Source organism: Chelonoidis abingdonii, chromosome 2 (assembly GCF_003597395.2).
Source record: "Chelonoidis abingdonii isolate Lonesome George chromosome 2, CheloAbing_2.0, whole genome shotgun sequence".
NCBI lineage: Eukaryota > Metazoa > Chordata > Testudines > Testudinidae > Chelonoidis > Chelonoidis abingdonii.
In genome coordinates this window covers 91,402,731-91,425,048 of record NC_133770.1, presented here as the reverse complement: position 1 = coordinate 91,425,048, position 22,318 = coordinate 91,402,731, and the positions used below count along the sequence as shown (strand labels likewise).

General features: G+C 41.8%; 1 protein-coding gene across 4 annotated transcripts in view; it reads right to left on the bottom strand.

Annotated features, from left to right (window-relative positions):
* The window catches only part of GOLGA4 (golgin A4), a 123,220-nt gene that overhangs the window by 68,803 nt on the left and 32,099 nt on the right, over positions 1 to 22,318 (bottom strand). For 3 of the 4 annotated variants that reach the window (XM_075062570.1, XM_032793185.2, XM_075062571.1), the window contains 6 exons: positions 19,239 to 19,304; positions 17,523 to 17,837; positions 15,125 to 15,172; positions 13,560 to 13,616; positions 6,935 to 7,033; positions 1,878 to 2,010 (listed from right to left, as the gene is read on the bottom strand). In XM_075062570.1, coding sequence (XP_074918671.1) covers positions 1,878 to 2,010; positions 6,935 to 7,033; positions 13,560 to 13,616; positions 15,125 to 15,172; positions 17,523 to 17,837; positions 19,239 to 19,304 — 718 coding nt within the window. The remainder of the gene's footprint in view (positions 1 to 1,877; positions 2,011 to 6,934; positions 7,034 to 13,559; positions 13,617 to 15,124; positions 15,173 to 17,522; positions 17,838 to 19,238; positions 19,305 to 22,318) is intronic. The other variant, XM_075062569.1, reaches the window with a different exon arrangement.

Here is a 22,318-nt window from a genome sequence, read left to right as displayed (position 1 = left end):
CACCTAAAAGCAGCAACAGTGATTTTTAACTATAAACAGAAATTAAACTGTTTACTCCTCTGGGAGTGCCAGAGGAGAGTACATTTGCAAAAAAAAAAACAAAAAAAAACAAAAAAAAAACAACACACCCCAAATCAGCAACATTACAATTGAATTTAGAGTTACTTTTAGCCATCTACAAAACTTGAATGCTTTCAAGATCAACCATAAATGTGCATATATACACAAAATGGCAAATAGTCTTTTCCTCAAAGCTCTTTTCCAGTTTTCCACTTGACAATGAGGACTAATTCTGGATCAGACAAATGTGAAGATTCTTTCATTGACTGTAATAAGTGCACAGAGTCAAGCTGAGTTAACCTTCATTACACAGAATGAGCCATCAACGCACCACATTCATAATTAAACCACATCTTTATTTTTAAAGCAGCCCTCCACAAAGGCTCTTGAGACCTTAACATAATAAAAATATTTTAAAATAATATGCAATAATTAACTTTTAACAAGATGTTTTAAACAATTAACTAATTTGAGAGGTATAATTCACAAAAAATGGAGGAAAAAGGAACAACAATGCTCTTGAGACCACAAGGCTCATTAAGACCACCTCTGCCACATTTTGATTTTTAAAGGTGCAAACCTTACACAAGTTGCACAGTTCAAAAAACATCTGTGGTACATCCAACAAGATTTGCCATGCAAATGGTGTGATTCAATGACACCAAGATTCTTAATCTGACCTGTTGCCTCAAGTAGAATATCCTCAATACACAGAGATATAAATGAGAAGCAAACCACTTCACGTGGTGGACTTCTCTCTAGCTCCAACCAACCAGACTCCTCTTTTCTCAGGGTGGAGTATGATGTAGCTCAAAAGAATCTAGCTGGCAGTATTACTCAAGGGAATTTTTAAAGAAAATAGAAACCAAAATAGCAGTGAAATCTTTTGGTCACAAAAGTTACAAGCTGGGACAATCATTTCAAAAGCAGATGAGAAGTTCAAAAAAAACAAGTCAGGAGATCATTCGTGAACCTAGGCAGCAAGATAAATCAGTATAATTTTTCACCTTCCTCAGGAAGCAGAGAAATGACACAGGGTAGTAACTGGCAACCATTCCAGAACCCCAGAAAGGGTTCCTTGATGGATTCCAGAAAGAAGTCCTCAACACAATAAGGATGGGCAGCACTCTCCCCCTGTTAACAACGGCCTGTCAATAATGTTTTAAGAAGCCAAGATGGATCAGGAACTTAAGGAACCTGTACAACCATTGACATACTCCTCAAAAGCAGGTCAAATGCAACCCAGGGGAAACAGTCCCTTCTGAAATCAAAAGGCCAAGAAAGAAAAGCCTGGGGCCAAACTTATCCAAGAACAATACCATAAAAATGACATATCAGAGGGGTAGCTGTGTTAGTCTGGATCTGTAAAAGCAGCAAAGAGTCCTGTGGCACCTTATAGACCAACAGACATTTTGAAGCATGAGCATTCGTGGGTGAATACCCAATTTAGTTTATAAGGTGCCACAGGACTCTCTGCTGCTTTTGTAAAAATCACAGTAAACCAAATGGATGAACTACTATGGTATGAGGCAGTTTCTACTATGGTATGAGGCAGTTTGGATTAATCGGGCTACACATGACTTCAGCTGTCCAGTTTCTCAGAGTTTCTATGACTGACAAGTAACATGTCTGAACTTGAGACTTTACTCCTCTGTACTCCCTCAAGCTTCTTAGCTGCCATATTTTGAGGCATACAGTCTTCCTCTGGAAAGCATTTTTTTATTACATTAGCCTAAGCTGCGCTTGCTGGTACTCTGTCACAACTGCATTATCCTTTTGGCCCCACTGTCTCCAAAATTTCTCTGAAAAACACCTACCAGTACCTCCTGGCTCCAAAACATTTTCTGCACTGATTTCTTTTGCTGGACTTTGTGGTTCAGTTTCAGTATTTGTCTCAGGTAATTCAGTGCTTATCTGGCCATTTTGTAATCGCTGTTTCAGCAAAGATACCTAAATAAAATATCCATTTTGTTAAAAATGAAGCAATACTATGATACATATACATTCTTACATGTTTTTCTTTCAAAATGGAAAGAAGCTTTAATCAAATTGGTATCTCCATACCATAGAAAGGCAAATTCTCTTTGATAAGAGTTCACAATAATCATTGTTTTTTCTCCACTCATACAAACACTATCATTCTTACAGGTGGTGAAGCAAAATGGCACATTTGTTAAATATCTTTGCGTAAGTGTTGTGAAAAAACTTATCAGTCCTAAAAGATGGTTACTCACCTTTGTAATTGTTGTTCTTCAAGAAGTGTTGCTCATATCCATTCCAAATTAGGTGTGCGCGTGCCATGTGCACGATCGTCGGAGAATTTTTATCCTAGCAAAACTTGGTGGGTCAGCTGTGGAGCCCCCTGGAGTGGCGCCTTTACGGCACCGGATACATACCCCAGCTGACCCAGCGCCCACTTAGTTCCTTCTTGCCAGCTACTCCAACAAAGGGGAATGGGGGCGGGTTTGGAATGGATACGAGCAACACATCTTGAAGAACAACAGTTAAAAAGGTGAGTAACTGTCTTTTCTTCTTCGAGTGCTTGCTCATATCGATTCCAAGTAGGTGACTCCCAAGCCTTACCTAGGCGGTGGGGTCGGAGTAAGATGTCGCGGAGTGCAGAACTGCTGAGCCAAATGCCGCGTCACCCCTTGACTGCTGGACTATCGCATAGTCAGTAGCAAAGGTATGAACCGATGACCAAGTTGCTGCCCTACATATGTCCTGTATGGGTACATAAGCCAGGAAAGCTGAGGATGAAGCTTGAGCCAGAGTGGAGCGGGCAGCGAAGTGTGTAGTTGGGACACCAGCTGAGGATGAAGCTTGAGCCTGAGTGGAGTGAGCAGTAAGGTGTGTAGTTGGGACACCAGCCAAGTCATAGCACGCACAGATGCATGATGTGATCCAGGACGAGATGTGCTGGCTGGAGAACCGAAGGCTCTTCATCCGGTCTGCCACAGCTACGAATAGCAGGTTGTCTTCCTAAAAGGTTTTGTTTGTTCGATGTAAAAGGCGAGGGCCCTACGAACGTCCAGGGAGTGCAGCTGTTGGTCCCGTCGAGAAGCATGCGGCTTCGGATAGAAGACCGGGAGGAAGATGTCTTGGTTGATATGAAAGGCAGACACCACCTTAGGAAGGAAGGCGGGGTGTGGTTGCAACTGTACCTTGTCTTTATGGAATACCGTATACAGTGGTTCCGACGTGACGGCTCTAAGCTGAGACACGCCTCACCGAGGTGATAACTATGAGGAAGGCTGTCTTCCAGGAAAGGTACAGGAGCAAGCAGGTGACCATCGGCTCAAACAGGGCACCCATGAGTCTGGATAGGACCAGGCTGAGGTTCCACATGGGGCCGGATGCCAAATTGGCGGGTACAGACATTCTAATCCCTTGAGGAACCTGGTGACCATGGGATTGGAGAAGACCAAGCGCTCATTTTCACCAGGGTGAAAGTTGAAATCGCTGATAGGTGTACTCTGATGGATGAAACCGCCAGGCCCTGCTGTTTCAAGGACAAGAGGTAGTCTAAGATAGTAGGTACTGATGCCTCCAGGGGGGCAGTATTGCTCAGAGCACACCAGCAGGAAAAACGCTTCCACTTGGCCAAACACGTGGACCTGGTAGAGGGCTTTCTGCTACCAAAAGGACCTGCTGTACCTAGCGGGAGCAAAATAGCTCAGATTGTGTTACCCATGCAGCATCCACACTGTGAGGTGGAGGGACTGCAGGTTGGGATGGCAGAGTCATCCGTGTTCCTGAGTGATCAAGTCCAGCCACAACAGAAGGGGAACTGGAGTGATCATCGACAGATCTAGGAGAGTGGTGCCTGAGCCACACCAGGGCAACCAAAATTAAGCAGGCTCTGTCCCTGTGCAACTTGAGCAAGACTGTGTGGGACTAATGGGAATGGAGGACAGGCGTAATACAGGTGTTGTATCAACAGTATTTGGAAGGCATCCGACAGGGAACCGGGGGAGCGTCCCTGGAGAAAGCAGAACACCTAGCACTTCCGATTCTCACGAGAGGTGAATAGGTCTATCTGGGGAAACCCCCACTTCTGGAAGACAGAGTGGATGACGTCTGGGCAAACTGACCACTCGTGAGCCTGGAACGATCTGCTGAGGTGGTCCGCTAAGGTGTTCTGGACTCCGGGGAGAAATGACACCACCAGGTGGATCGAGCGGGCTATGCAGAATTCCCACAGGTGAATGGCTTTCTGACAGAGCAGGGTTGATCATGCTCCCCCTTGTTTGTTGATATAAAACATGGCCGTTGTGTTGTCTGTGAAAACTGCAACACAATGGCCCTGAAGGTGCTTGTGGAACACTCGACAAGCCAGGTGCACTGCTCTCAGCTCCCATACATTGATGAGCAGGGATCTCTCTTGTGTGGACCAAAGGCCCTGTGTGCGAAGGTCTGCAAGGTGAGCGCCCCAACCCAAAGATCATCTGTGGTTAGGGCCAGGGAGGGTTGTAGGGCATGGAATGGTACCCCTTAACATACTGAGTTGGGGTTCAGCCACCAGTCCAGGGAGGTTAAGACTACTGGTGGTACTGTGACCACTGTGCCCATGCTGTCCTGGCCTGGGTGGTATACAATTGAGAGCCAGGTCTGAAGTGGATGGAGGCGCAATCTGGCGTGTCTGGTCACGAAGGTACAAGACGCATGTGTCCCAGGAGACCCAGGCACATCGGTACTGTTGGGAAGCCTTGGAGGCCACAGATGATGCTCACAAAAGGACTGAAAGCACGAGTGCGGTAGAGAGACACGGGCGAGTCTCGAATCTAGGACTGCTCCGATGAAGACTATTCTTTGGGTTGGCTCCAGGCCCAGCTGTCTGAACAAGCTCATAAGATTGTCCCTGGAGCGGCCCTGAATGAGCCAGTCGTTGAGGTACAGAAACACTTGGATCCAGTGTCAACAGAGTGAGGCAGCTACGATGGCAATACACGTTGTAAAGACCCTTGGTGCCATGGATAGACTGAAGGGAAGGACGATAAACTGGAAGTGCTCTTGGCCGACCACAAAGCAAAGGAAACGACTGTGCGGCGGGTAAATTGCTACGTGGAAGTACACATCCTTCATGTCGAGGGCGGCATACCAGTCTCCAGGATCCAGGGAAGGAATAATGGTCCCCAGGGAAACCACGCAGAACTTCAACCTTACCATGAATTTGTTGAGTCCGCACAGGTCCAGGATGAGCCGTAGCCATCCCTTTGCCTTGGGGATTAGGAAATAATGTGAGTAAAACCCCCTGCCCCTCAGTTCCTTGGAACCTCCTCTATAGCTCCGATAGCTAGGAGTGTTCGCACCTCCTGTAGAAGGAGTTGCTTGTGAGAAGGGTCCCTGAAGAGGGACAGAAAGGGAGGGTGGGGGGACAAACTGAAGGTGGTATCCACTTTCCACTGTACGTAGGACTCAGTGGTCTGATGTTATACGGGACCACGCACGGAGGAAACAGAGGAGGAAGTTGTTGAAAGGCAGGGAAGGATCCTGGGAGGAGACTGGTGCTCCGCCCTCAGAAGCGCCTTCAAAAATTTTGTTTGGGCCCCGCCGATAGTTTGGGGGGAACCTGGTTCTGGCCTGTCTGTAGACCAGACTGTCTCTGCCTACCACCCCTGCCGCATCTTCTAGAGAAGTCCTGTCTCCGCCGGGGGTTGGGGTAGATGCACTGCAGTTGGGGTCAGAAGGGCCTACATTGTGTCACCGGGGTATGCATGCCCAGTGAACACATGATGGCTCAGTTGTCCTTCAGACTCTGAACCTTGCACTGTCTTCTCCGAAGACAGACCCTGGACATCAAAGGGTAGGTCCTGTATAGTCTGCTGGAATTCCGGTGTCCAGATGCGGTGCTGACCATTCCGGTGCCGCAGGCGCGCACTGAACCGACGAAGTCGGCGCTGGGTTTCGGCGTGGGGCCAAGGACATCGGGCTAAGTGCTGCTTCCATAAGGAACTGCTTCAGGTGACAGACTTGCTCCTTTTTAGTCCTGAGGCTTGAATGCCTTACTAATGCGGCACTTGTCAGATTGATGGGATTCCCCCATGCACTTCAAACAGGAGTTGTGGGGGTCTCCCATAGGCATAGGTTTAAGGCAGGCCGAGCACGGAGACCTAGGCATCAGCCCGGGTACCGGGAGGGAGGGAAGGGGAGAAGCCCCTAACCCCAACTACTATTTGCAATAAGAACAATAACTATTAACTACTACTAAAGTAGTAATAACTACTACTTAAAACTATTGACAACTATAAACGAGTGCTACAGTAGAAACTAGGGAGGTGGAGTTCAGCTAAGCTGCGCTCCACAGTTCCAACGACCATCACGGGCAGTAAGAAGGAACTGAGGGAGCGCTGGGTCGGCTGGGGTATATATCCGGCGCCGTAAAGGCGTCACACCAGAGGGCACCTCAGCCAACCCACTGAGTGCTGATGGGGTAAAAAAAAATCTTGTGACGATCCTGCACGCGGCACGCGCACACCTAATTAGAATCGATATGAGCAAGCACTTGAAGAACATCTCCTCACACCAGCCCCATAATGATGGATCTGATATTTTACTTGCCATTAGAAAACAAATGCATTTCCTGTGTGAATGATTTTGCAAAGCTGCTCTTTATCACCTGTAGTATACATCCTTAAGTATTATTTCTTCAATACCATATGTGTGTACAAGAAGCTTTGCAGACCACAAACATAACAAACATCACTTGTTATAAAAGACACTGACATGTGGAGATAAATGCTACCATTAAAGAAATGAAACCATGCCATTTCTTTATAAAACCTTGTATACCACAGTATTCAGAAAGAGAGTGATCATTTCTCTTTTGTTCCCAACTGATTCAAGAGCCTCTTTCTTAGATCAGCGATGTTACCTGAGTTTGCAGGACACTAATAAGCTGATCCTTTTCTTCTAAAGATGCATCAAATTCTTCCTGGAGATGTTTCTTAGCTTGTTGATCCATTTGGAGTTCCTAAGGAACACAGAGAAAAGTTTTCAACTCAAAATGAAAAGTTTGTTTAGAAGTTAAATTAAAATGTTATGATGAAATAATCTCAATACAATGTTTAAAGATGTACTAATGTTTTTGTTGATTTAAATTTGACTGCAATTTTGTGTCCAGAATATGAACCAAAGTTAAATTATTACAATACAGCATATATGTAAAATATTCGGCATATCAGCTTGCACATACAGTACCACCCTTCAAAATTAACAAAAGAGACAAGATCTGATGTAAGAGCATGGTTTTTTCCACTCTTTAAAGTTAAGTGAGTTAATGCTTGTGATGGGATAACTTCAGGGCCACTCCTGAAAGCTGCCGCACACTTTCAATTCCTTTGAAGTTGAGAACATATGGCCCTCACAAGACTAGGCCTCATGAGACTAAAATCCTTAATTTATCTATAGATTAAATCAAGTTTCCCTCACTGCTCTAACAATTTCTTCTACTTTGACCAGAGAACTACCATTTCTAATGCAGACGGTAGTCAGTCTCCACTCCTATGCCTCCCTAATGAGAAGGCTAACAGAGCACCAACTAATTTTAATTATGACAGTGCCTTTGTCAACAACATTTGGTCACTAAAAACTATATTGGTACTACCTATTCACTTCCCTGAATGGACATAAGATAATGGACTACTTACCTATACTAAATGTTAATCAGTGATCCTGCACCAAAGAGTTATGTACATCACTACATAAGAAATGAATGCATTTAAACATGCATCCACTGAAAATCATTTCCTAGGATTTTAGTTTTTAAAAAGTATCAGAGGGGTAGCCGTGTTAGTCTGGATCTGTAAAAGCAGCAGAGAATCCTGTGGCACCTTATAGACTAACAGATCTTGCGAGTGTGAGCTTCGGGTGAATACTCACTTCGTAGATACAGCTAGTGGAAATTTCCAGCGCGCAGTATATATATGCTATCTAGCAAGCAAGCTAGAGATAACGAGTATAGCCTTCGATCAGAATGAGCCCTGTCTAGCCAGTTGAGTGGAAACCCAAGCGCCGAAGAGAAACTGTTCTGTAATTGGCAAGCCATTCACAGCTTTGTTTATCCTGAGCGATGGTGTCAAATTTCAGATGACTGAAGCTCAGCAGTTTCTCTTTGAAGTCTGCTCCTGAAGTTGTTTTGCTGCCAGGATCGGCCACCTTAGCGTCTGCTATATGTGCCAGAGTTGATATTGCTCTCCACAGTTTTTATATTGCACCTGATATCTGATTTGTGCCATTATCCTTTTCCATAAGACGTCAGTTTGCCGATGCACATAGCAGAGGCACTGCCTGGCCATATGATGCCGCCGTATATTACATTGGTGGACGTGCAGCTGAATGCAACCACCCCTGCTGATCTTATGGCTGAGCGCCGTTAGCTCCTTGCATGGGTCGCTAGTTAGAAGCGCGCCAAGCTGGCCCATCGAGTTTTGTTGATGGCATTGGTTCCTGAGCTAGAGTTATATGGTACGTGTGCAGTTGCTGATGAGAATACGTTTCAGCTTGCAGTTTATCTGTGGGCCCAAGATTGCCTGCCACCCAAGACCTGTGAAGTGTGGATCATTGTTCCAGATGCGGCTTTAGATCCCTATGATGTTTGGACGTTTACCTGAGCCGTAGTGATGACATGAGTCCTGTGCTTCCCTCTGGTTTGCTGCAGTAAGCTTCTGGGTACACGTCTAGCTTCTGTGATCTGCCTTCCTAATTTCCCACAATATGCAATATTTTTATGGCTGACTGGCAACAACCGCTTCCTCACCTCTCATCCATCACGCCCCTTCTCTACCTACGCTACATTGATGACATCTTCATCATCTGGACCCATGGGAAGGAGACTCTAGAAAAATTCCACCACGATTTCAACAACTTCCACCCCACCATCAACCTCAGCCTGGACCAATCTACACAGGAGGTCCACTTTCTAGACACCACAGTGCAAATAAGTGATGGTCACATTAACACCACCCTATATCGAAAACCTACCGACCGCTATGCCTACCTTCATGCCTCCAGCTTCCATCCCGGGCACAACACACGATCCATTGTCTATAGCCAAGCACTGAGGTACAACCGCATCTGCTCTAACCCCTCAGACAGAGACCAACACCTACAAAATCTCCACCAAGCATTCTTAACACTACAATACCCGCACGAGGAAATTAGGAAACAGAGTTCCAAGACACAGACTGCTCCTTTCTCTTCCCATTCAACTGAGTTCATTTTTTTAGCCTCGCTTTGCTTTACGTTTCTCACTATCTATTGATTAACCTGTTTTCTGCATTTGAGAGTCTCACCTGCAACACTTTCAAGCTGCCAAAGACAAAAAAAGGTCAGGGAACAACAAATGCCAAAGAATTCTACTGCTACAGATGTAAGTTACAGATGATAAAATGTTCCTCTGCCGTATCTGCAAGCCCTGAAATTATTATTGGTAAAGAACAGAAAAGGCAGGCAGGGAAGTGTTCATTTACAGGGCCTTGTTATGTTGTGGACTTATCCTCAGAGGACACTCAATTTCACCTCCATTTCTACACAATAAGGGGCAACTCTTTCTAAGAAAGGACACTTATTTAAAACAAATTTTGCTTACAAGAAATATATCTAGATTACTAGTAACACCTTTGATTATTTTTTGGAAAGTTAGGAATCAAACTCTACAGAAGCTGATGGATTAGAGCAGAGGAGGTCAATAGGCAGACTGCGGGCCAAATACGGACTGCCAGACGTTTTTGAATGGACTCCAAAATCTTTTTTATTATTATCATCATTATTATTATTATTATTTTCTCTGGACCTTGACTATATCTTAACCAAGAAATTGGGACTGCGACAAAAAAATAATTGACCATCACTGGCTTAGACCAACAGACAGCTTCCTATTCATTTCTGACTTTTTCAAGAGCTGGTTTTAGACAATCTTTTCCAGAGGTGCAAATGTAATTTGATACAAATTAGGGAAACACTGAATAAATTCAGTATTACATAATTAGTAACCCTTGTGTAGGGTTATCATCAGTCTTAAGCTATGCATATGACTATGGTTTTCAGTAAAGATGTACTCAGATTTTGAATAAATTATCTTTACAAAAAGCATGATAAGAACCAAAGTATCTTTTAAGGAAAGATCTGTCTAAATTTCTCAGAAGAGACCTGTAGCGAGGCGGTGTGGCTCCCCTCCTCCACAGGGAGGGTTGAGCCCTGTCCATCTTCCCCCAGGGCGGAACTTCCGGGCGGAAGCCCCGCCCCTCAAAGGGTCAGGCGGCGACCTGGAAGTATAAAAGCCGGGCGCCAGCCTTCAGTTGGAGCTCAGCAGCCAGTGAGAGCAGACTTGCCGGACGACCCTCGTCGCTGGGAGGCTGTCGAGCTCCGAGACAGGGACCAGGCCTTGCCGGAACCGACCCGCAGCAACCACGAGCCTGAGCTGCGGGAACTACCGCCACTACCCAGCCCCAACTACGGCTTGGAGGAACTTTCAGACCGGACCTGGCCCAGCTACCCAGGAGTACCCCCGGATCTACCTAGCCCGGACTGGGAGGAACCCATGACGGTAGACGACTGCGCGACCAGTGTAGGGAGTGAAGGGGGATGGAAGTAGTCCGGGGGCGGCTGACCACAGTCAAGCCGCAGAAGGTCCCGCGAGCCGGATGGACCGTGGTGTGCGGTCAGACCCCCTGACGCGTTGTCAGTTGTTCGGTTAGGGATCCCACTCCGATCCTCTGTCGAGTGTTTCGGGCTGGATCCCCACTGACTGCCACTAGGCGGCGACGCGTACTAGGGCCCCGGCGTGAACGCAGAGGAGTGGTGGGCTGTGTCCCCCTGCCACCGTAGCCCGGCGTTGGCAGTATCCCTCTTGCCCCACAGCTACCGTGTTTGGCTGCTCTGCCCTGCCCACAGGGCCAGAGCCCCCTGCATGTGTGGTTGCTTGCCCTGCGCCCACAGGGCCAGAGCCCCTCTGATGTGTTGCTCTGCCCTGCCCACAGGCCAGAGCCCCTGACTGTGTGTTGCTCGGCCTGCCCCACAGGGCCAGAGCCTAGTGTACGGTGTTTGTGTGCCTTGCGCCGAACCAAAGGCTGGGCCCCTATTGACTCTGTCCCTGCTCTGCCCTGCCCCCAAAGGACCAGAGCCTAGTGTACTGTGTTTGGTGCCCCGCCCGATCCAAGGGCTGGGCCCCTATTGACTCTGTCCCTGCTCTGCCCTGCCCCAAAGGACCAGAGCCCAGTGTACTGTGTTTGGTGCCCTGCCCGATCATCTTTGTCTCGGCTCTGCCCTGCCCCAAAGGGGCCAGAGTCACCTGTTTGTTGCTCTGCCCCGCCCAAAGGGCCAGAGCCTAGTGTACTGTGTTTGGTGCCCGCCTGTATCCAAGGCAGGGCCCCCACTGACTTTGCTGTGTCCCAGTCCGCTCCACAGAGACCGAACGTCCGGACAGTGGACCGTGGGCCTGAGGGACAAGACCCGGTGAGAACAGGATGAGGCTGGTGTGGCTCCCCTCCTCCACAGGGAGGGTTGAGCCCCGGCTTCCCTCACCACAAGACCCAATTCCTGAACCATTGCACAGGGAGTTTTGTTACTTCCATAGGAAAAGGGTCATGCTCAAATGAGGATGTTTCATTTCAGATAGTTATAAGACGACTGTCAAGGAAATTTAACTTAAATTTTTAATAAGGGAAGGGGTAACTAATTTGTTATCTCCCTTTATCTTCTGTAAAAACATGATCAGATTCTGTATTATATAGCAAATTTATAAGTCAAAATTACTGAGAGTTACAATTAAAATTCTACAAACTCTGCTCACCTGAATTAGACCCCACATTGTTGAGGAACAGCACTTTGTGATTATAGACCAAAAAATAGTTTAAAAGAAGGTTGGCACACAAGGAAACCTGTGAGCCCCTTCTTGCCAATGAATGTGAAATATGGCCACTTTATTTTAGTGAGATTATGCCTAAGAAACTCCTTTTATCTTTATTAAATAATCTTCTAGATCATTTGTTTGGCAAAAAACATAGGAGTTTAACCACCTAAAATCTCCTAAATCAGAATGATTGATACAATGACATTTTAAGGATCTTAGCAACAGTGTTGAGAGCTGTAGCAACAAGTGAGAATACGATCAAAGCAGTGTGTGGAACCCAGTTACATCAGAATGGCAGTTAAGGGGAAGGTGTTTGGTTTTGAATGGGTGGCGGGGGGGGAAGAGCACGACTAGATTTCTGTGGGAGCTTGGTATGAAGAGTTAGGAACATGTATAAATTGAAGACTACTGTTTCTGTGTGAAAGCATAGCTGACATCTCACTCTGGTACCCAATACCTGTGTGGTAAGTTGCTTCAATTTCTGATTGCATTTCATTAGGGATCTTTAACTTGGTTTTGTAAAACAGTCAGTATAACTTGTTCTCTGACAGGTTGCAGATATTTGTTAAACTTGTGACAAGATTCCTATATACTCTGTAAATACCATGTAAGTTAAATTAAAAGGAGGCATACTTGCCAATGAAGTTATCTAACATGCTCCTTAACTATAAACAGTATAGGTTCATGATTTCAAATGGACAGGACTGTTTTAATTTGATCAGTTAATCATATTTATGTCCACTCATCCTGATTTTAATTCTATTGTATGTTACATGATAAAAATATTTTTGTAAGCAAGAAATAACTCAAAACCCTGGCATAGATTTAAAGAAGAGAGTCGTATATGGTAGAAATTAAAGCAAGGTAATGCCTCTTCATGAACTGGGTTTTGCTCATTGTTTGGTTTTGCTCAATACCAAAGGTAGGATAATGAGTACAAGTTAAAGTAAATGACTTTACAAAAATCATCAAGGTGGGAAAGAGACTGTATGAGAAAGTTACGAAATTCAATTCAGAAATTCAACTCAGAAAAGTACTAAGTTATTATAAAAAACTATTGTCTGCTCAAAGGTGATTTTAGATATTTCTATAGTGCTTATGCCTGTAGTAAAACTAAGCACAGTGAGTCTAAAACAGATAGGGATCTGCAAACCTTGTCACAAATTTCTCTGAAATTATTTGCAGATCATCTTTGGAAAATGTATTTTAAAATGTGCAATCCCATTTCCAACCACTGAAGCAGTCAAATTTCCTATCCTCATCCACTGTTAGGCTTCATCTAAGCTGCACGAAGAAGCACATGCTAGCCTCAGTTTTCTGTCACAGTTAGGGGTATTCATGTAATAACTCATTTGGGGCAGGGACAAGAGGAATAGTGTAAACAGGCAAACACAGTTCTATCACCATGTTATGGAACTGTGCTTCATCCTAGATCAAGACAGTAGTGGCTGATGTGGAAATAAGCAAGATAGGAAAGAACATAATACAAAAATAAGTGGACAGAAATCGTGAAGGGAATTCTAGGTTTATGGCAGTGGTATTACAGAATTTGTTAATTACTATAAACTAAAAAAACTGCACATCAAAGGATAAATCATCAGTGTATTTTGTATGAATTTAAAAATATTCAACTATGAACTAAAGTTACCTCTCGTAATTCTCCAATTCTACGAAGTGCTTTATCCTGGCTCTGGCTCAATATACCCTTAATAAAAAAAGAATAAGCAGAATATTTTTAAGTTAATTCAAATTTCTACATAAAGTATTCACACTGAAGCTACAGATACTTTACTTTAGTACAGGGGACTTCTGTTCTGCACGTCTCTTCCAAATCAAGCTGCCTCATTACCTTGCCTTGGCAAAGTATTAGTACAAAAGGGGTTACTAGCAAATTATAAAACAGAGCATTAAAATCCTTATGTCCTGATCCTGGCTGCGGCTACTAAAAAAAACAAAAACCCAAACCACACAGAAGTGTAGCAAGCATCCCCAACTGAAGAGACACAACTGAAAATATACAGCCTCTTTTTAGTCACCTGTAGCCTGTGGTTTCTATTTTTTTTTATGATCATTTGAATTTAACTTTTAACCTTACATTATGATATTTTCTCATTTGATTCTCTAGCTTTTCAGAATGCTCACTTACTTTATTTCCCCCAGGGAACACTGGCCTCTCATTTTTCCACTTTCTGTATGTTTTCTTACCCTTTTTTACATCCTCTGAGTCTTTCTCCAAGGGATTTCTTTAAGTTTACTTTTTGTCAAAGTTGTTCTTTGTTTTTTGTTTTTTTAATTACAGTTCCATGTGTTTAGCCACCCCTACACCTTCATAAGAGTATTTTTTCCCCATAGGACACAATGCCTTTTCATTTCTCCCCTGCTTTTCTTGTACGTGCTACATAGGTTTCAAAAAGCTGTGAATGCTACTTCATATGCAAGCAACAAAGGGGCTTTTAGAGTTCATTTACCTGGTATTCCTTTGCTATAGCAAATATAAGTGTGTGAAATAATTACTGTCCCCCTTCACACAGAAAATTATGGCAATACTAAATTAGAGTAATGAAATGGACATAAATTTTTAGATTTCATTGAAATCATTCTGGAAAGACTTTGCAAAGTGTTAACACTAGCACAGAATTTAGCAACAGGACATTGCAGAAATCAGGGGGACATGAGAGACTTTAGAGCCAAAGTAGCACATGACCAGAGCCAGAGGCACAAGCACTCTGCCTACAAGCACTCTGCCTACAACACTTTAAAGAAAAGGCGGTGGTGGTATATGTGATAGTGAAAGGAAAACTACAAAATTAAGTGATTCTGGAATCCATACTGCATATAAAATACACACAAGTACCATCTTATGTAGAAAATTTATTACAGACTATTCAATTTATTTAGCATGAGTTATTTTTTGCCTTTTTTTAAATAAAGAAGAGAATACATTCCAAACTGTTACAGAAGAAAAGATTGAACCACAAAAAAATCCCTAATTTGAAATCTTAGTATTAAAAATATTTTAGTGCTAGTGTGACTTATTTTTAAGATGCCAAAAGAAAAAGGAAAGTTTATTTTAAAATAAAGAGATTCATCTGCTTGGCTTCTTTTTCTTTAATTACTAGTACAAAACTTACGTATTTTACTATGCAATAGAAGAACATTTTAAAATTCAGAAACATGCTCGGGCAATACAGGAAAAATTGCACCTCTTCTTACCTGTAGCTTTTTCTTCTCTCTCTGGACAGTCTGATAGGCAGTGACCAGCTACAAATATACAAAGCAAACATATTGGTTAATTAAGTCCAGCTCTAACCAGAATTATCTAATTTGAAGTTAACTTGCTTAAACTATAAAGTTTTAACTAAATTCTCAAACTCCTCACTTCACCAGGCAGGCCCCTACAGATACCTTTTTCATGAACATTCTTCCTTTGGGTAGTACATACCAAAGCTCAGCAAGGGAATGTTTTCTAATAAAATATTTTCCCAATACCAAATATGTTTATGTTTCAAAGTCTGAATGGCAAAAACAAAACAGGAAGGTTACTCAGCATGCCATGTACTATTTGTCCCCTTAGAGAAAAGCCTTTAAGCACAGGTGATAAAATAAGTTTCATGCCGGCAGTCAAGAGGAGGAGGAGGAGTGGCTGAAAAGCTACACACCTGAAAAACTACCCTGTGCTTCTATGTACTCCTTTAAACCCCAGATAGCCTAAACTTCATTTTATAATATGAGGATGTACAAGACAGAATGTGTATAATCCTTATAAAGAGAGGCTCCTGAAGCACTGAACTTCTTCCCATTAGCCTCACACACACCCAGCAGAATTGGTGGACAAAAAGATTGTAAATGGACAAAGTTCTCATTGTAAATTGACAAAGACTTCATGAATAATAGCACAACTCAGTTTAATTAAACTCTGGGGATGTTCCCCTACCATTTGCAAAGCTGGCAGGCCTACAATATTATAATGGCGCTTGGTGCCAGAGCACAAACTTTTGAAACTAGTTAAGCAGTACTCTGTTTAGCCAAAACTTTGCGTGTATCCAGAGATCTGAGATGCCACATGAAATACTAATATACTATGCTGGAGAAAATGTGGGGCAATTAGCAATTTTAAGCACATGTGATAGTCCTGTCTAAGGGGGAAAAAATAAACAAACAAACAAACAACTCTTCGGACAGAAGAGAACAATCAATAATATTTTAAAAGCGCATTTAGTTATGACAACAGCCATTCAAGGATTTTGTGGGAACATGTAGCTCACGAAGCTCCCCTTTTAAATTATTTATCACTAGAAGCACAAAAATAATTATTGCAGCTGCATGGAAAGCCCAGTGTACATTCTTGAACAACAAAACAGTTTCAGGAAGAAAAGGAAATCTGTTCCATAGAATAAACTAATAGATTTTTAGAGCGAATTAGGAACTAATTAATAGACCACACTCAAAATCAGGACACTGAAGAAAACCTTCTCTTTAGTAACACTTTCTTTAGAGTTGTACAAAAATCACTCGGTTTACATAGGTACAGTTTAGTTTATTGTATATTAACACAGTGAATACTGCAGTGACCAGCTAGAAAACACTGAAAAGTATAAAATTGTGCCTTCAGATTCTTAGTGAAAGGAGAGAAAATGAATTTATCCAATTTGTTTTGTTCATTCTAATTGTAATCTATTTGGTCAATAAGGTTAAGAGACTAGGATGTCTCCTGCACACACACACGAAACAATAAAAATAAAGATATGCACAGATTTTTACTCCCTTCATTGTCACATCAGGAGCCAGATTTGCATAGGAATTTCTATATTCACATGCAGAGTATATTCAGAGAACCATAAAGACTTTTGCAATGTTCAATTCCAAATTAAAAAATGTATTTAAAGAAAAAATGGGGAAGGATGGCTTTTCAGAGCAACATTAGAAAACGAAGGTGATCAATTTTCATTGAAAACTGTGACATCTATGGTCCTTGAATATAAACAAGAGAAATTTTGTTTGCTTTTAAGTAGAAATTTGTAGGGTGTGATTTAAAATGAAAGACCAATGGAGGCAAAATAGAAACAAACATTTGTATGTTGTACATGGAATACATCAATCAGAACATGTAAACATACATTTTTGTACTTTGCCTCTGAATGCTCTTCTTGAGAAGTACAATCTACTGCCATGCAACCGCATCCCATGCTAAACTCACTGTGAAACACTATTACAATTGCAGATTTGAGCAATATTTCAATTATATTCAACATGATATTTAGCTCAGGAAACCTTTCACAAGTATGTTTTTCTTATAACTCAAGAGACCCCAACTAATCCAGCTCAGTTGGTAGTAATATGGTTTTGTTTGTAAACAAGAGAAGTTAAATATTTCAGTGTTCTACAGATTACCAAAATTAAAACAATTCAACTAGAAATACAAATTCATCTAGAAATAAAAAAAAATATACATTTCAAGTTACTAGCCACTAATTCAGACCCTGGTCCCAAATACACAGCTATTGAATAGTGAACTGATAATTTTCTTCCACTTTTTCAGCCTGTCACTCCTGCCTCCTTTTCACTCTCTTTTCTTCCCTCTCACTTTCAGGAAAGTCAAACATTTACTTACCTCAGAATATTTTCCTCTGTAGTTGCCTAAACTACGTTCCATTCTACGCAATCGTTGTAAAAGCTGTTCTTTGCTGAGACTGTCCATGTTTCCCAGTGACTCTTCTGCCTCACTTTCAACATCAGATGGTGGATCAAATGTGGGACCAGGTGTGTCAAAGTCCAGTCGATTTAATGACTCCCTCGAAGAAGTTCGTACCAGGGACTCTTTAGAAGAAGAGCGGAACAGGGATTCTTTTACTGGACTTCGAAATAAAGATTCCATTGAAGGAACCCGGAGTTGAAGTTTCTGTGCAAAAGTCTGAGTGTCACTTAACTGCAAAAATATAAGGGAATTGATTACTTTGTCACTTCAATAAATCAGATCAATAAAAATACAGGTACATATACACACTAAAATACTATCTTCATAGTGATTTTTCTTTTTCTTTGAAACAAAACTACCTATCTAGTGAAACAGTTTGAAATAAGCCTCTGTACTTAACTCCATGGTAAAGAATTTAACTTAATAGCATCCTAGCAATAATTTAAACAGGTTTTCTAATTATCATTAATTTGTTTTTTTAAAAAGCAGCTAACAACAAAAATCTAATTGTTGCATAAATATCATGTTTGCTCCTAAGTTACAAAAGAAACAGATATTGTTAAACAGAAGCCAATATTTTACAACAGCTTTATAAGTCATTAAACGTATTTCAAAGATATTGAAGTATGTTTCCTATGACCTACATAGCAAGTTTATTATACAAGTACTTCTACAGTAAATAAGCGTAGTGTTTACTCCAGGGGCTCTCAAACTGGGGGTCAAGACCCCTCAGGGGGTCGTGAGGTTATTACATGGGAGGGGGGTTCATGAGCTATCAACCTGCATCCCAATCCTGCTTTGCCTCCAGCATTTATAATGGTGTTAAATATATTTTAAAATGTTTTTAATTGGGGGGGGGGGGCTTAGACTCAGAGGCTTGCTATGTGAAAAGAGGTCACCAGTAAAAAAGTTTGAGAACCATGGGTTAACTCTCTGATAGTCTTAACTCTTTATACTCACTTCAGATACTTAGTTCTAATATAGAACTTTCCACAGCAAAAGTGTACAGTTACTGAATTATACAAATGAAGTTCTATAATGGTACTGAACATATCCTGCACACTCAAGTGTGCAGTACTCTACCACAATTCTTTTTAACCCTACCAAAACTTTTTCTTTCAGTAGAAGCAGCAAAGAGTCCATGCTCCAATAAGTCTGTTAATCTATAAGGTGCCACAGGACTCTTTGCTGCTTTTACAGATCCAGACTAACACGGCTACCCCTCTGATACTCTTCCAGTAGAAACTCACTTTGCACCCATGCAACACAATCTGTTTTTACAAAAGCCTGAAAGTAATACCCAGTTACACTGAACTAGCCATGCTATTTGGGGTAAGACTGGGGGCCTACCCACGTCACCATATTTTACTAAAATGGCCCATTGGAAAGGAAAGAGGGGTTTATGCAGCTTCAGACATCTAAATCTCCATTTCCCACAAAATTACCATTTATTAATAGCAATCCAACAGATTAAGCTGCCCAGTCTTAACGGGCAATCACTGAACTGTGTAACTTATACATCAAAGTATTTGGCCACTTCTACTCTAATATTGAGTCACGTGAATGTATCAATATAGGCTAAATTAGTCAACAGCATTTTTAATGAAATTAAAATGCTACAGAAAAAAGTACCTGAGGGGAAGGTGGTTCACTTCCATTGCTGTCTGTGGATTTGGGGGTTGTTTGTTTAGATACATTCTATGGTGGAAGAAAATAAAAATATTACAAGAAAAGGAACACATTATAAAGCACAAAGAAACCCACTTGTTACAAACAGCATCCGTGTTCTGTGGCTTTGTAAATATTTTTAGTAAACATAATTAGTACTTTTTCTTTTTTTAAATGCCTTCATGCAAACTGCAACTAGTATGCTAAGTTTTGAAAAAACAAATTGCTGCAATATATAGAACTACAAGCTGCTGTGGGTGCACTGATTAATACACTGAGAACTTCAAATGCCAACATCTCTTCTTAAATTACTCACAGGGATTACATTTGTAATATTTATTCATTAACAAAGGTATCAAAAACAAATGGAAATGATAGCAGGAAAAGTGTGATGACTGGTAACAAGTATTACACTATTACCACATGGATTGTAAGCAATTACCCGTATTACCATCCCTTGTAGTCATAAACTTCTGAGTGTATTGATAAGCACAGAGAAAGAAATGACACTTTCAGAAAAGTTATGGTATGCAAAACTTTTTAAAGTAAACATTCCTCCTCCACTTCCAAATGAAAAGTCAACAGAAAGCAATTTTTTAAATTATTTTTTATTAAAGAATTTAGAGATTATTTCCTTTTCTTCCCTCTCTGTTTACATGAGTTCAGCAGCTTCTGGACCTGAATAAATTCAAATACTTCATTGGTATTCAAACCAATGCAGGTTGAAGTGGTAAACATGCTAAAACCTGGAAGAGAGGATCTTTCAGGCTAAGAACTGCAATGTATCTAAACCAAGCCAAAAAAATAAGAATTACATTATAATGGAAACATTATAATTATATAAAAAGGATTTTTAAATCAAGGCATGCCAAGTTAATTTAACACAAACATTTGTACATAAGCCATTGCATGCAAGACATGTGCAGTTAAAGTATTCAGACATTACTACAATTGCAAATGTCATGGGTTTAACACAGTATGTCTACAATGAAATTATATTGTATATATTTACTGTAAAAACTAAAAGGAGGAGCACGGGAAAGAGGAATTGTACTCCTATGAGCTAAAAAGGGCTTCCGATGGATTCAGAAGGGATGGACGGACTTAGGATGCCAAGGAAAAAGGGAATCCAGAACAGACAAGAAAGCCTGAGAGGGATACACATTGTACATCCAAACTGACACTGAGTGAAATGAGCAATAAAAAGCCACATAGAAAGTCTGTTTAGTTTTGAAAGTTGTATTCTGTCTACACTGAGGACAAAACCTGTGCACTACTTAAGAGGACTGCACCGCTAAAGGAAATACCAAGTTTCTTGGGACAACTATTGCTTCCCTACAGTCCCTATGTATTCTACTTATGGGGCTTTCATAGTTTTCAATCGGTTTTACTCACAACTGCCCTGGCCAGGGCTTTGGAGCTAGGCTCCAGCTACAGGCAAAAACCTGCAGCTCCACTGCTTCGGAGCCGCTCCGCGCTCCAGCTCTGGGCTCTGCTCCAAAGCCCTGGCCCTGGCTCTCAATTTTCACTTTCCATCTTAGAAAGCTAGTAATTAGGGAGAGCTTAATAAAAATATAAACTTCTGATTCATCATTTGTGCAGTACCAATACTATGCTCAGTTCTGTACTGCACATAAAGGGAAGACAATTCCTGCTGCAATGAATTTACAGGCTTAGGGCTTGTCTGCAGTTGACACATTAAAATGGCACAGCTGCAGCTGTGCTGCTGTATTGCTTCAGTGTAGACACTACAGAGATGGGAGGGGTTTCCTAGTTGACATAGTTAATTCACCTCCCCGAAAAGCAGTAGCTAGGTTGATGGAAGAATTCTTGTGTCAACCTAGCATTATCTATTCTGGGGGTTAGGGCATTTTAACTATATCACTTTGGGGTGTGGACATTTCACACCCATGCCCAACATAGCTGGGTCAACTTAAGTTCTGAGTGTAGACCTGGGCTAAGTAAGCAACACACATCAGATACAAGATGCACCTGGTGGCCATATCATTGATTTAGCACAGAGCTGTGAAGGTTTTATATGTCTGTTTCATAAACAAGTATGGTAACATTTTTTAGACTGAAAGACTGAAGCAACAGTATTTACTAGTTTCAATCAGGTATTTATATTTGTTAAAAACATATGAACTGACACGAGAACAGCATCTATAAAGATTATTGTGAAATGTATTTTGGTTTCAACTTTGAAACTACATCACCACTGTGACCCTAAGAGCATGCCAATGCCAGAAGGGAAAGGGTTCACTGCTATCTGGCACAGAGGCTCAGCTGGCCTGACTAGCTCAGCATACCCCAACTCACTGCTGTCATAATCTGTATCTAAAAGGTGTCATGTAAGGTATCACATGCGAACTTGTAACACACTAGTCATTAACATTATGAGTGGTGTATTTACATGTGATATTAAAGATTATAACTATATACTGAAAATACGTTCTTAAAATGTATTTGGCAGGTGGGGCTTAAAGCACCTCTCCCTAAACAAAGGAATGTGGTTCTGCCCACTTGAAAGTGTCTCCAATGTAAATTCAGCAAAGAGAGACAACAGAAGTACATAATAGGTAAGCAAAGCCATCAAACTAGCAAGTTAGGGAGACAACCACTTAACTATCACAACAGGTAGACTACAAAATTTAACATGGCATCAGCTCCTTGGTGGGCAGCAAGCTGAGCTCTCAGGAGGTCTTTCTGACTTTGAAACCAAAGAAATTTTAAAAATATAAACAGAAAAATCTATTTTGGCATCCTTCACCTGAGGAGATAAAGAAACCGTGTGCTTTGGGCTCTCTGGTGGAGCCTGGCTAAGAACTGGCCAGCCACACTGGAAGAATGACTATGGTGAGAAAACAAAAGACTCTAGTTTGTTAAATTAGGTTTTAGCCTTAGGGTATGTCTACACTACGGGATTATTCCGATTTTACACAAACCGGTTTTGTAAAACAGATTGTATAAAGTCGAGTGCACGTGGGCACACTAAGCACATTAATTCGGCGGTGTGCGTCCATGTACAGAGGCTAGAGTTGATT